The 15,199-nt window shown below is 42.3% G+C and overlaps 1 protein-coding gene across 1 annotated transcript in view; it reads left to right on the top strand.

The window, feature by feature from the left end:
- The first annotated feature begins 4,592 nt into the window (after positions 1-4,592).
- Positions 4,593-15,199, top strand: part of trip11 (thyroid hormone receptor interactor 11) — a 28,174-nt gene continuing 17,567 nt past the window's right edge. The window contains exons 1-10 of the mRNA XM_049595560.1: positions 4,593-5,329; positions 9,553-9,629; positions 11,090-11,200; positions 11,383-11,685; positions 12,432-12,500; positions 13,549-13,714; positions 13,864-14,190; positions 14,353-14,393; positions 14,503-14,601; positions 14,924-15,127. Coding sequence (XP_049451517.1) covers positions 5,191-5,329; positions 9,553-9,629; positions 11,090-11,200; positions 11,383-11,685; positions 12,432-12,500; positions 13,549-13,714; positions 13,864-14,190; positions 14,353-14,393; positions 14,503-14,601; positions 14,924-15,127 — 1,536 coding nt within the window. The 5' untranslated portion in view covers positions 4,593-5,190. The remainder of the gene's footprint in view (positions 5,330-9,552; positions 9,630-11,089; positions 11,201-11,382; positions 11,686-12,431; positions 12,501-13,548; positions 13,715-13,863; positions 14,191-14,352; positions 14,394-14,502; positions 14,602-14,923; positions 15,128-15,199) is intronic.

The raw sequence follows: 15,199 nt of genomic DNA, 5'->3' as shown, positions 1-15,199 counted from the left end.
TGGACAGGTCGCCAGACTATCGCAGGGCTGACACATAGAGACGAACAACCATTCACACTCACATTCACACCTACGGACAATTTAGAGTTATCAATTAACCTAGTCCCCAATCTGCATGTCTTTGGACTGTGGGAGGAAGCCGGAGTGCCCGGAGAGAACCCACGACACGGGGAGAACATGCAAACTCCGCACAGAAGGGCTCCCACGCCCGGGATCGATCCGGCAACCCTCTTGCTGTGAGGCGAGAGTGCTAACACCACACCATTGTGCCGCCCATAATAAACTTAGATAATTAATTACTATTTTTATTCTTCTGAAGATATTATTAAAATATTAAATATACAAAACATTAATACACTTATCAACAGAAATCTACACTGAACAAAAATATAAACTCAACACTTGTTTTTGCTCCCATTTTTCATGAGCTGAACTCAAAGATCTAAAACATTTTCTATACACACAAAAGACCATTTCCCTCAAATATTGTTCACAAATCTGTCTAAATCTGTGTTAGTGAGCACTTCTCCTTTGCCGAGATAAGCCATCCCACCTCACAGGTGTGGCATATCAAGATGCTGATTAGACAGCATGATCATTGCACAGGTGTGCCTTAGGCTGGCTACAATAAAAGGCCACTCTGATACCCCGTTTACATGTAGGAAAAACGCACATATTTTCATGCGGTTTAGCCTCTTGTTTACACGCAAACAGTTTTTTTCACGGAAAACGATCATTTGTAAAAACTCCGGCCAAAGTGGAGATTTCTGAAAACGCCGTTTATGTGTTGCCGTCTAAACTGGGTGAAATGGGGTTTTAGGTTCTGAAACGTCACAGCATGCGCCAGCAAATGCTTGACGTCATGTGAGCGACCTATGTTTACACTTTGTTTGGCTACTGATCATGGATGCTGTTAAGGTGGTACTCATTTTTACGTTTGTGCAAACGCTTTGTTAAGCGACATTTAGGAGTAGCTCCACTTCACTGTCAGTCCACACAAACGAACCTCTCGCCATGTTTACTGTTTTGAAAGGAACAGGAAGTCGCGAGTCTTATTCGTTGTTGTTGTTGTTGTCGTCGTCGATTCTGAGGATTCTGATTGGCTTGCATGGCTTCATCCTTCTTCCTACACTGCCACCCATAGATTTGGCATAGTTATGACGGCGCTCAACGGCGTATTTATCCGGGTTCATGTAAATGACAACATTTTTGAAAACGATGTGTGCACGATGTTATTATTGAAAACGGAGGGGGGGAAATATTTGTTTCTCTAAATACCCGGCTATGTGTAAACGTGGTGTGAAATGTGCAGTTTTGCTTTATTGGGGGGGTTCTGGGGGGGTCAGAAAACCAGTCAGTATCTGGTGTGACCACCATTTGCCTCACACAGTGCAACACATCTCCTTTGCATAGACCTGATCAGGTTGTTGATTGTGGCCTGTGGAATGTTGCTCCACTCCTCTTCAATAGCTGTGTGAAGTTGCTGGATATTGGCAGGAACTGGAACATGCTGTCGTACGCGCCGATCCAGAGCATCCCAATCATGCTCAGTGGGTGACATGCCCGGTGAATATGCTGGCCATGCAAGAACTGGGATGTTTTCAGCTTCCAGGAATTGTGTACAGATCCTTGCAACATGGGGCCGTGCATTATCATGCTGCAACATGAGGTGATGGTCGTGGATGAATGGCACAACAATGGGCCTCAGGATCTTGTCACGGTATCTCTGTGCATTCAAAATGCCATCAATAAAATGCACCTGTGTTCGTTGTCCATAACATAGGCCTGCCCATACCATAACCCCACCGCCACCATGGACCACTTGATCCACAACGTTGTCATCAGCAAACCGCTCACCCACACGACGCCACACACACTGTGTGCCATCTGCCCTGAACAGTGAAAACCGTGATTCATCCGTGAAGAGAACACCTCTCCAACGTGCCAGACGCCATCGAATGTGAGCATTTGCCCACTCAAGTCGGTTACGACGACGAACTGCAGTCAGGTCGAGACCCCGATGAGGACGATGAGCACGCAGATGAGCTTCCCTGAGACGGTTTCTGACAGTTTGTGCAGAAATTCTTTGGTTATGCAAACCGATTGTTGCAGCAGCTGTCCGGGTGGCTGGTCTCAGACGATCTTGGAGGTGAACATGCTGGATGTGGAGGTCCTGGGCTGGTGTGGTTGCACGTGGTCTGCAGTTGTGAGGCCGGTTGGATGTAGTGCCAAATTGTCTGAAACGCCTTTGGAGACAGCTTATGGTAGAGAAATGAACATTCAATTCATGGGCAACAGCTCTGGTGGACATTCCTGCAGTCAGCATGCCAATTGCACGCTCCCTCAAAACTTGCGACATCTGTGGCATTGTGCTGTGTGATAAAGCTGAACATTTTAGAGTGGCCTTTTATTGTGGCCAGGCTAAGGCACACCTGTGGCTAGTGATGTGACTTGCGAAGCGTGTGTCAAGTAATCCAGGAAGTGTTTCCGCGATGCGCGTATCGAGGCTTGTGTCGTTCTAGACGAGTGACGTCATTGGTTACGTCCGAAGCCTCGCTGGCCGGCTGTAAGGCAAGGCAAGGCAAGGCAAGTTTATTTGTAGAGCACAATTCGTACACAAAGTAATTCAAAGTGCTTTACAGAACAAGAAAATGCATTAAAATCACAATACAAAATAAAAACATAAATAATCATTATAAAATGAACTTTAAAAGAGAAGAGTGCAGATAAGATCCTTTCAGTCATATGCACAGTGAAATAGAGCTGTTTTGAGCCTAGATTTGAACATTGTCAGAGTAGAGGCCTGTCTCACATCTTCAGAAAGACTGTTCCAGATTTTAGCTGCATAAAACTGAATCCTGATTCCCCATGTTTAGTCCTGACTCTGGGCACCAGCAGGAGGCCGGTCCCTGAGGTCCTCAGAGTCCGAGGACTAACATGTCAGAGATGTACTTTGGTGCTAGGCCGTGGAGAGACTTGTACACAAGCAGTGCTGCTTTAAAGTCTATTCTCTGAGCCACAGGAAGCCAGTGTAGAGACCTGAGCACAGGACTAATTTGCTCATACTTCCTGGTTCTGGTCAGGACCCGAGCAGCAGCATTCTGGATGTACTGCAGCTGTCTTACAGCCCGTTTGGAGAGGCCAGCGAGCAGGCCGTTACAGTAGTCTAACCTACTAGAGACAAATGCATGGATAAGTCTCTCCAAGTCAGGTTTAGACACTATACCTTTGATTTTGGCAATGTTTTTTAGATGGTAAAAAGCTGCTGATGTTATTGATTTGATGTGGCTGTTAAAGTTCAAGTCTGAGTCCATTATTACCCCGAGATTTCTAGCCTGATTTGTAGGTTTTAGAGAGAGAGACTGGAGGTGACTGCTGACACTTTCTCTTTGTTTCTGTGGACCAAATATGATGACTTCAGTCTTGTCTGAATTTAGCTGGAGAAAGTTGTTTTGCATCCATACACTGACCTGTTGGATGCAGTGACAGAGTGAATCCACTGGTCCATACTCACCTGCTGTCAGTGAGACATAGATCTGAGTGTCGTCTGCATAATTGTGGTAGGACACATTATTACTTTGTATTAACTGGCCTAAAGGCAGCATGTAGAGATTGAACAGAAGGGGTCCCAGGATTGACCCTTAGGGCACCCCACAGGTCAAGGCCATGTGGTCTGAGACACAGTTACCAATTTCAACAAAGTACTTCCTGTCTTCTAGATAGGACTTCAACCAATTTAGGGCAGTGCCAGAGATGCCCACCCAGTCCTCTAGTCTCTGTGAAAGGATCTCATGATCTACAGTGTCAAAAGCAGCACTCAGATCTGGCAGGACTAAAACTGAGACTTTGCCTGCGTCAATGTTCAGGCGGATGTCATTTGTCACCTTAATAAGAGCGGTCTCAGTGCTGTGATGGGGTCTAAAACCTGAGTGGAAAACATCAAAGGAGTTGTTCATTAGGAGAAAGTCAGTAAGCTGTTGGTACCATGTGACTGGTTGGGGAAGTGGTTCAGACAAAGAGCATGGATACCAAGAGGCGAAGCTCAATAGAACGCCCCATAGCAGCAGACTCGCCCATGGTTTCGTCCTACCGCCGCCATTTTGGACTGTCAGCAGAAACACAGACAAACTTAAGTATATCGCTATTAATTATGCTTACAATGCTACTCACCTCGTGATAGCTTGGTCACAGCTGCTTTTTCACGTTTTTGTAAAGCAAAATATAGACTTAAAAAAAAAAACAAAAACAAAGAAAAATGGTCTAGATGGCATCTCTACATATTACATCCACTTATGAGAAGAAAACAAAATACAACAATACAAAAATAATATAGTGTGTAAAAAATACACACTATATTAATATAGGTGAATCATATATTTACTGTTACTATAATGGAGAGTAGATTTATTCAATTCAGTTAAAAAAGTATATATACAAACCACTAACTGTAATAGCTTTTCTGTCCAGTAGATGGCTTAGTAGAGCAAATGAAGCATCAAGAAGCTTTGCCCTTGAGTGAACCAATTTGATGAGAAGCTTCAGTGCTTCATGAAGCTTCAGCTGCCCATCACTAACGTTACCTGTGGCTTTATCCAGTATCTCTGATTACGGATACGGTGCCTTCGCGTTCAGTTGTAGTTCCCTGTGGTTCTTGAACGCACCTTGAATTTGTTGGTCCTCCAGTATCCCACAATGCACCGCTGCCGTGTTCTGTGTCCACGTCAAACCTGACAGCCATCGCCGCAGCCGAGTTGATAATATGGCTGCAGTTGAGGTGGCACTTTCTGGGCGCTGTGTTGTTTAGACCGGCTAAAAAACTGCTGAAAACACCGCTAACACTCAGCGTACGCGACTCAGACCTGAACGCAGCGCCGCCATTAAAGGTATCAGCCGTTTGACTGCGATATAAGTTAGCTTAGCTTAGCTTAGCTTGGCAAATTCCTTCAGGCAAACGATCAGCTGTTACTAGCCGGAGTCTTTGCTAAATGAGCGTCTGTCAGCCTGAAAAGCGACTTTGTTTCGGGACATTTCAGTGGACTGTGAAGTTTAACGACGTATCTGTGGTTTCGTGAGAACAGTTGAGCTTCATGACCGAGTTCACGGTGTCACCTCTGGAGTCAAAGCTAGGCTAGCCCCCCCGGTCCTCCTCGGCCCTGCTTTGTTTTTGTTTGGTTTGTAGCCCTCCTCGAGATGTCATCGTGGCTGGGTGGGATCGGCTCCGGCCTCGGTCAGTCTCTGGGCCAGGTCGGCGGGAGCCTGTCCACCTTCACCGGACAGATATCTAACTTTACCAAAGACATGCTGCTGGAGGGGGTGGAAGAAGTAGGAGGTAAGTTTGTGTTCCTGTTTTTGACACTTTGTCAGCCACATCATCAGAACTTTGAATTACACTGTTGAGCAGAGAGCATATATTATATTTTAAATGTGTTTTGCACACATACATTAGCTGCTTGATTGTTCTGGTACACCCACATGAATTAAAATCGCTACCAAGGGTCAGGATCTCAGGTCTTGCCAGTTAGCAGGTCCTTAAATAAAGAGTTTGATCTCCAGAAAGGTTGTAAAGATATCTCAGCTGTCCTGGGAGGCATCAACAAAAAGAAGAAGCAAGACATGACACAGCAGCATAAGCATTTTCTTGCAAAAACACTGCCACTAATTGAAAAATAACCCAAAGGAGGGTTGCTTAAATTATCAATAAAGCATCCAGTAACAGGAAAACACCAGAAAGGTCTGGCTGACCTTCTGTAAGTGATGTGAAACACAGGGACACAGAGCTAGAAAACATCAGAAAACAAATGTTTATTTTGACTGGTTGGTATTTTCATTGCATCTGCCAGTTAGAGGGAACTGAAATATAAAGATCTTGGTCTTAAGAAGCACTGTGAGATAAGCAGAGTCCATAAATAGAAGCAAATCACACCATATTCATGATAGAAAGAAGGATGCACATTAGACTGAGCAGTGAAATACTGTCTTTCACTTATAAATATATTAGAGCACTGTCACAATATCAAAAGATATCTTTAAGACTACAAAAGGAGAATATCCAGTAGGGGTGGGAATCACCAGAGGCCCCATCATACAATATTATCATGATGCTCACGACAGCCACGACACAATATTATTGCAGAATGCTGAGCATTGTGATTAAGTTTTCAGTCTGATCATCTCACTCCAGCCATTTTTATTGCAGCTAAATGTCTCTAGTGGACTGAAAATATATAGTAGCCTACCAAAAGTTTAATTTGCATTTGTAATATTATTAATTTATGTAATAAGAAAACAAGATACTTGTGACGACGATACGATATTGCCACACAAAAATATCGCTCTACTGTGCTGTATTGAATTTTTCCCTCACTTGTAGCATCCAGAGCTATTCGTACTATATTAACAATAGAATATTTTTCTATAAAGGTCTTTTCAAAGTTACAAAGTGCTTTACATGCCAATAATTAAAACAGATAAGACATAAAAACAACAACTGAAAAAAGAACTGATAGTGTATAAAAACTGAGGAAATAAAAGACAGTCTAAATGATCTTAAAACTTAAGTAAAATCAGGAAAGGCTCTTCAATAAAAGCATATTTTAAGAAGGTACTTAAAAGAGATCACTGACTCGGCCGGCCTGATTTCCTCGGGCAGACTGTTCCAGAGCCTCGGGGCCCTGACAGCACACGCTCTGTCCGCTTTAGCTTTCAGGTGAGCCTGTGGACCTTAAAGTGCATCCTGGCGTGTACGGTACTAAGAGGTCAGAGATAGAGCTGGGAGAGAGACCATGAAGAGCCTTAAAGTAATCAGTAAAATCTTGAAATCCATACTAGTTTTTCCCTCTAAAGAAATATCTCTTTCTAATTTATCACAACAAATTGCTGGACAAGCTTTTGCTCCTTGCTAGTAAATGCATTCTGTTAAAACAGGTTAAAGGTACTCCTCCCACAGTAAAGTTTGTTACAGAGAGACTTTTAGTGTTTTACTTCATGAAAGGATGAGTGCGGTCTTTATAATGATGGCTCATTTCTTAAGATGCGGAACCCAATCCTGGATTATTTAACATCAGAGCTCAAACACACAGCTGAAAGGCCGATACCCTTCAGAGTGGAAGCAGCTGACTCAGTTAAATGAGGAAACGAATTAGTGATGCTCTGAATTAATTCATCTTCACTGCTGCTTTGTTTGTCTTATGTTTTAAAGATATTCCTGTTCTCATGTGGAGATATGCAAACACTACAGCACTGAGAATCTTTTCCATTGCTGCTCTTTTGACACTGAATGAGTCGGACTGCCTGCATGACAACGTTTGTTTGCATCCAAACGGTTTCATCAGCAGTGAGCTGAACTGAATGCTGGCATTAAAATCTGACTGACTCTTAATTTTTTTTTTCCTTTCTGTAGTTTATAGCTATTTAAGGTTTGAGGCTGTCAGGATGATGTACAGTGTGCAGTTTAATTTACAGTGTGCAGTGCCAAAAACTCTGCCTCCACTCCACTGCATTGGTCTTAAATGTGTAGATGTTACAGCCACATATTTGCAGTTAATTCCACGTCTGTGCTTCAAGCTAACTGAACGCACAGGATTATAAACAACTCTTTATTAAACACAGGCGAGAGCACCGCTCACAAAACACAATGGTCTGACTTTTCCTGTCAGGATCAGGTTACAGTGTGAGAATGAACCTGGAAAACAGACTGAAGACCTCTGACTTGAGTCAGTAGCATTAAAGGGACAGTTCGCCTCAGAATCAAAAAGACATATTTTTCCTTTTACCTGTAGTGCTGTTTATCAATCTAGGTTGTTTTGGTGTGAGTTGCAGAGTGTTGGAGATAAAGAGATGTCTGGCTTCTCTCTAATATAATGGAACTAGATGGCACTCAGCTTGTGGTGCTCAAAGCAACAAAAAATACATTTGAAAAAATCAACAGCAATGTCTCTTTCCAGAAATCATGACCTGGTTACTCAAGATAATCCACAGACCTTGTTGTGAGCAGTTTCATGTAGGAACTATTTTCTTTCTACCAAAGTACACCCTTCTACCTAATGCTCATGCAGCTACTTGTATCATGGGTTAATCATGTGTTTCTTCAGTTTAAAATCTGACCCACATACTTTGGTCTAACTTCATATGTCAGATCTGCATCAGAAGTTTTTGGTCTGATGCGTGACGCTGGAATGTTGTCATACATGTATAAAAGTCAAGCATGTTCCTCTGTATCAACATCTATAGAACTTAAACTTAAAAGTTACGTGGGTGTAAAATCTAAAGTAGACATACTCAGTCGATGCAGTCACTCCCTTGTTGGGAGGTCCCATTGTCAGTGGAGCTGAGCAGCCTGATAACGACACAGATTACATCCTTCATGACAAAATTCAATTCTAAAATGATATCCTCCCTCGAAACGTTGGAGCATGATTCTGATTTAATTCTACGGTAAGTCACTGATTTGCTTGTTGTTTTGTGTCAGTCTCGGCTCGTGAATATTTCATGATGTCAAAAATGCAATAATTTTGGAGCTTCTATCCAAAGAGCTTCCTCCCATTTGGCCAGTGAAACCCAAAAGCACCATCCCTCTGAAGCAAACAGACAGCGAGTGATAAAGCACTGACGCAAAGAGAACTTTGGCCGCAGATCTCCAACTCACAGCTCTAATCAAAAAAACAAAAGAATGAATTCTTATCACTGAGTGTGGAGCAGCGGGCCAGCTGTGAAGCATTTTGCTTGTCAGGCCTTAAAAATCCATCTCATGAGTACATTTTAAAAAGAGAGGACATTAGCTGGAACGAGAGTTGCCTGTAGAGTTGATTCAGTTTGTGCAGTAATGTCATGTGTTGGCAGAGATCACATAACTGACAAAACCTCTAGAAATGTTGGCCCGCTCAGCTGTGCATGTTTGTTTGTCATGTGAGCCGGGTTAAACAGATCTGTGTGTGTGTGTGTGTGTGTGTGTGTGTGTGTGTGTGACTCGGAGAAGGACAAAAAGGCACCAGTTATTATCTCTTGAATGTGCAGTGTTCATGGGAGCATTTTGAAATACATTTCACAAGACAACAGAAAGAGAATAATCCTGTGTTTTTCTTAAATCAAAATCAAATCAAACTTTATTTATATGGCACCTTTCATACACTCATGCAGCCTGAAGAGCTCCACAGAGCAGGATTAAAACAGAAAAAAATACCAAGCAAACAACTAAAAATTACAACAATAAATGATAAAATGTTTAAAATAAATAAATGTCAACAGAACACATAAACACGGGATAAAAATAGTATAAAAGACCAAAGACAAGACAAAATAGAAGTATGATGAGGCACCTAAAGTAAAAGCCGAGCTAAAAAGATATGTCTTAGGGTTTCTTTAAAGACACGTCCACAGAGCTGGATTCCCTTAGATGTTTTGGCAGACTGTTTCATAGGTTTGGGCCATAGTGGCTAAACGCTGTGTACGTAAAAACATTTAGCTATGTTTGTTGACCATGCTTGCATTTAATCCTCGCTGTCTGACTCTACACATCATGATATATTCAATGCTGTTTTCTCCATGTAACTGCAGATGCTACCACAGAACTGCAGGTGTCCAATTCCAGGTTGGCCGAAGTCGAGGCTGCGTTTGCCACTCAGAAATCTGAGGTGAGAGTCTTCGTGCTCTTATTTAGAGTCAAGGAGTCAAACTATACTGTGTGCCTTTCTCACCATGGACGTTTTGACTTGTTATAGCAGGAAAAGTACAGCTGTAAAGGCCTTAACACACTGAGACAGTTTTTTTTTTTTACTTGTCTGAAATTGTCGCACGTCTAAAAAAATAAAAACGACCTCATGTTGCGTCAATCATGTTTACACACTGAGTTGCTAAATTTTGTCTTTTGCGTCTGTCAGAGCCTTTAGAAAGTTGTTTGACCCAGAATCAGTGAAGAAAATGTGGCGATGGGACACAGCTACAAGAAGACAGAGGAACAGGGTGCACAGAATCATTTCATGACTCAGATAGCTCGCACTCAACAGGTCAGATAGTGATATTCAAGGCGATGATGATGAAGAAGAGGAGGGGGGTTGTGGAATGCACACAGAATGTGGAGGACAGAGAGGGAGGACAGCTCCGTCCCTTCATGAGGCTGTGATGCCAAATGATGGATCAAATCCAAACTCTGACTGTCATATCAGTGAGGTCTTCACTGAAAATGGCCTGGAAAAGATCCCTGAAAAAAAGAGTGGGAGCCTTGAAAATGCAACCATTTTAAGTGTTGTTATTTGTTGTTTGCCTCAGGCATGTATGGTCTTGACCTTCAGTGGTTCCTGTGTGTCTCAGAGGTGCTCGTAATGCCAGTGTTGAAAAGTGTACTTAACCTTAAAATGGTTGCACAACAAAGGAAGGGGCTGCAGATAAAGATTCTCCCTGCACAATGCGAATCATATCAGTAAGTAAGGGGGGTGCTTATAGTCATCAAATCCTGTTAAAAGACCAAAACCAACAACAAATTTAACTTTAAATTTTCTGTGCATCGAGACTCGTTTGTATTTTAATCCTCTGCATCACACAGCTTCATTATTGTCCAAAAACTAAAAAAAAAAACATCAGTGAGTCACACTGTTGCCCTGGGTGACATTTTCCTTCATTTCCTTGAATACACAGACTGTAGTTTATTCTGAGTCAGTCCCACAGACACCGTCCTGCTGCTGTAAATACTCTCCAGAGCACCAATTGTGTATTAATCCGCAGCTAAAACTAGTCCCCAACAAATGTACTGTATGCCCCTTTTTTAAGTGACATTTGATAAAAGCCACAGTGCCCAGCTGCTTTGGTGAAGTGTCAAACCTTTTTAAGAATAAAACTATATATCTGTGACATGTCTTGAGAAATTATGTCTTCATTAGGAACAAATGGGCTTGAAGCTGAGAGAGAGCCACAGATTAGGAAATGAGGCCTGCTGGAAATATTTAGTATAAGACAAGCCTCATTCCAGCCAAATTGTCCTTCAGCATCTGTTAAAGCTCTGACCACCTTCCTGTTAAGGGGAAGAGACAGATATTAATTTCCTGCATATTTCCATGTTACTGACTTCCTCTCTTCTCTCTGTTTCTCTTTGTTGCAGTATGAGAGATTAAGAAAGCTCCATGCAGAGCTGGAGGAGAAGCACGAGGCGTCAGAGATCCAGATTAAAGCACAGTCTGCAGAGTACAGAACCCTCCTGCAACAGAAAGATGTATGTATATTTGTAATGAAAGCACTTAGATGGTACCTCTGTACCATCTGTACCCGCAACCCTATATTTAGATTAAATGTTAGATGCCATCTTGAGTAAACACATCCATACAATTTATGTAAAACAATTTTATGTTAGTGCTTGGTATAAAGGGTCCTAAAGTTTTCTTTGTCTCCTCCCAGGTGGAGATCAGTCACCTGAAAGCTCGGCAGAGTGGACTCCAGGAGCAAGTCCAGAAGCTGCAGCACTCAGCTCAGTCCTCCTCCATCGGCCCCGCCGTGCTGCCCGTCACCACTGCTTCCTCGACCACTACTTCCTCTTCTGTCTCCTCTTTCCTGTCACGGCCTGCAGGGTCCCACCAGGGCTTCCACAGTGACGAAATGGACTTCAGCGACGTCCTCTGGTCGCAGCAGGAGATCAACCGGCTGTCGTCAGAAGTCACGCGTCTGGAGGCTGAGGTGGCGCACTGGAGGAGAATGTCTCAGGTAAAGTTGATGAGAAGTTGATGATGTAGCAGGATGGATTTCTGGTAGAGGGAGTTGAACCTGGGTCGTCCAGTTCAAGGAATAGTTGACATCTTCAAGGTCTACAAGACCCAGAAAAATATCAATTGTCCAAACTTTGATTTTACACTTTTATTATATATACACTGTTTTTATAAGGATTTCCATGGCTTAAACAAACAATATATAGTGTTTAATCTTTAATCATTTCTAAGCTTTAGAGATGCTGACAGGAGGTTTTGTTACCTTTGAAAGGAGCCAGGCTAGCTGTTTCCTACTGTTTTCAGTCTTTATGCTAAGCTAAGCTAACTGTCTCCCAGTTGTAGCTTAGTTTTAGTGCACAGATACAAGAGTAGCTTCAATCTTCTCATCTAACACTCAGCAAGAAAGAGAATAAACGCATTTCCCAAAATGTTGACATATTCCTTAACTAAAGAATCAAGGCTTTAAAGCTAAGCCACATTAAACCCTGAAAACATGACTTTCAAATGAGTACTATGGTTGTTTTTTTTTGCAGGTTTTGGTACCACATGTATGAGGGTTGCCACACAGTTTGTCAGATATTACAAGTTAAGACAGTCACAAGAAACCATCTTACATTTGTTTTAGTCTGATCTGAATTGGTTAAAACAAATGCTAAGACATGCTGATGCACAGCTAAAACTCAATTAAATTTATTCTGTTTGTGCTTTTGCTGACATTTAATTTGTTGTTTTTTGTTATTTCAGGCATCAACAGCAGCAGGAGGTGGTAACGGCGACCAGGGAGAGATTGTCAAACTTCAAAGAACCATTAAGGTGAACTTTTCATTGTTTCTGGAAAAAATGTATTTTATAGTGGAATCTAAATCTTAAAGATGCTATAATCAATATGGTTATGTTAACAATGTATTAGAGATCAGTGTGTATGTGGAAAAAGTTGCTTGCATTGCCCTACTCTTAAGTTTCTCCTAACCCTCTTTTGGACTGTGAGATTTTAGCAATCGTCTAAGTTTAGTGCATCTACACTGTGCGTCATGGATCTTATAAACTTGGGTTTAACATCAGTGTTGATGTATGCGGACTGTACAATGACAGTGCCTACTGAATCACAGGCTACGACGTACGATGCAGTAGCGTAGGACCACTGTTTCAGAGCCATGACCAAAGATATCGCCTCATTTCTTTCACGTTGGTCATCTTTCGTCTAGGACAGCCCAAAATCACCAATCTATACTGGGCGTTAGGCCGAAGATATATTTACTTTTTAACTATGTGTTTGTGCAGACAAGTGGCTGTGTCCTGACCGTAATTGTCACACACTCGCCCATGTACTGCGCGTGTTACTGGGGGTTTCCACTACAGGGCACACCAGAGAACTCAGACAGTGTACATCTTCCTGATTGCATGGCGACACTTGAGGAGGTTACTATATTGTTAATTCTGAGATCACAGTAGAAAAGGCGGCAGCGCCACCATTGTGGTTGGTATATAAGGCTCCTAAATTAAGCATGTTAGGAAAATGGCAAGTACTTATGTTACACAGCCCCTGCCGTTCATGTGTGTTGCATCTTGAGCATGCGTAGTGTTAATTTCTGAGGATGTGCACAACCAACACTCCAAACGGACGCAGGATACGCGAGGCAGTAATCATGCGCAGACAAACACATAGTTAAAAGCAAGTTTAACACAGCTGGTAACGCAGTGGAGCTTTATACCTGTCAATGTTGTGTTTACAGTTTCTTTTCATGGTCCCAATGTGGCCAAAATTTCAGTTAGTGTAGATTTGAATAATTTAAGACAACAGCTTGCACAGACGTAGTGACACTGAGATTCTAACCTTGATGTTATGGCTGCTTTGGAACAGGAGCTGCGAGAGGAGATGAGTCGTGAGGTGGATGAACACCAGCATGAACTGGCGGCTCTGCAGGATGCCCAGCGGCAGAAGATGGCCGACATCACACGGCGACACAGAGAGGACTTAGCAGAGTACGAGGAGAGGATAGAGGAGCTGGAGGAACAGATTCAGAGTGGTTAGCCTCACTTTGGTATTTCCTATTGAAACAAGAATTCGGAGATGTTACTGAGGAAATTGTGACTTAACATGTTTTATTCCTGTGAAGCGTGTCTACTCAAGCACGACACACAAAATGAGCTCCCTCCTACAAATCTTTCTCTCCAGGTGGTGGTCCAGCAACTCCTTCATTAGATACCTCCAAAGTGGCTGAACTGCAGAAAACCATAAGCTCCCTGCAGGATGCGGCAGATCAACGGGAGAAGCAGCTGGCCGAGCTGTCTGCCAGTCTGGAGGAGGCGCAGAGGAAACAGGCATCGCTACAGCTGGAGAAGGACGAAGCCCAGGAAGAAAACACCGGGCTGCTGCAGAACTACACGCGGCTGCAGGCCTCTGTAGCTGAGCTGCAGACACGAGTACAAGAGCAGGAGGGGAAGTCTCTGCAGAAAGCCCAGCTGGAGCACGAGATCCAAGTGTTGAGAAAAAACCTTGAAGGTATACTGTCATTATTTTTTTGTTATGTCGAATACCACTTAATTAAAGCTCTAAAATCAGTGTGGCATAGATGCAGAATAATGTCATGGACTTCTACTGTAAGCCATAGGTTGTTTTTCTTCATAATTAATCTGCATTTTAATTAAAATTTCTTCTTTCCAGCTGCCGAAAAAGAAATAGAGGAACTTAAAAGCCTGGTTGAGGTGAGTCATGTTGAATATTTATACTGTATAGAGTGGTACATTTTCATGATTTATCCTCTCAGTTTAATGTCTTCTCCAACTTTTTTTTTTTTTTTTTTGGTACATTTAGGCAGGACCAAAGGAAGAAGTTGAGCACGCAGACATCTTAGAGCTGAACACAATTATTGGGACGTTGAGACAAGAAAAGGAAGACTTAGAAGAAGAAAAGGTTTGTTAATCTATTGCGTCTGATTGCATTCACCACAGGCTGCTCGAATTATCTGTGTTAGCTTTACTGACAATTACTGTGTGTGTCTGTGCACACTTTGTTTTAGTCAATGTGTTGGTTGTGACATAAGCAATATTGAACATAGTGTTATAATTTTATTACGTGTTAAAATATTGGTAAGACAGAAAAAAAATCGGCAAATGGTTTTACCTACACTTGTTAGTTTTTTATATAGTGTTAATAATGGGATATAAAAGAACACATTCTGGATTATAGCAAAAATTCATGGAGTATAATTCTGGGGTTTCATGTCTTTTCACAGCTTAATCTGCAAGAAAGACTAAAACAGGCAGAGGAGCAAACCATTAGCAATAATGAAGCTGAGTCTGATGAATCAGAGTCAGTGGATATTCTGAAGGCGGAGCTGGAGAGGAGAGAAAAGGCCCTGAGAAACATTGAGGAGGAACGCGACACTCTGATGTCTGAGCTGGAGGAACTGGACCGGCAAAACCAGGAAGCAACACAGGTTTGACTGACTGACTGACTTTCTTTGTCACTATGTAATAATAGTATTATTAATAAAATTTATTTTAAATCT

The sequence above is a fragment of the Epinephelus fuscoguttatus genome, linkage group LG14, assembly GCF_011397635.1.
Source record: "Epinephelus fuscoguttatus linkage group LG14, E.fuscoguttatus.final_Chr_v1".
NCBI lineage: Eukaryota > Metazoa > Chordata > Actinopteri > Perciformes > Serranidae > Epinephelus > Epinephelus fuscoguttatus.
The sequence above is the reverse complement of the archived record's forward strand: the minus strand, read 5'-3'. Positions and strand labels throughout refer to the sequence as shown.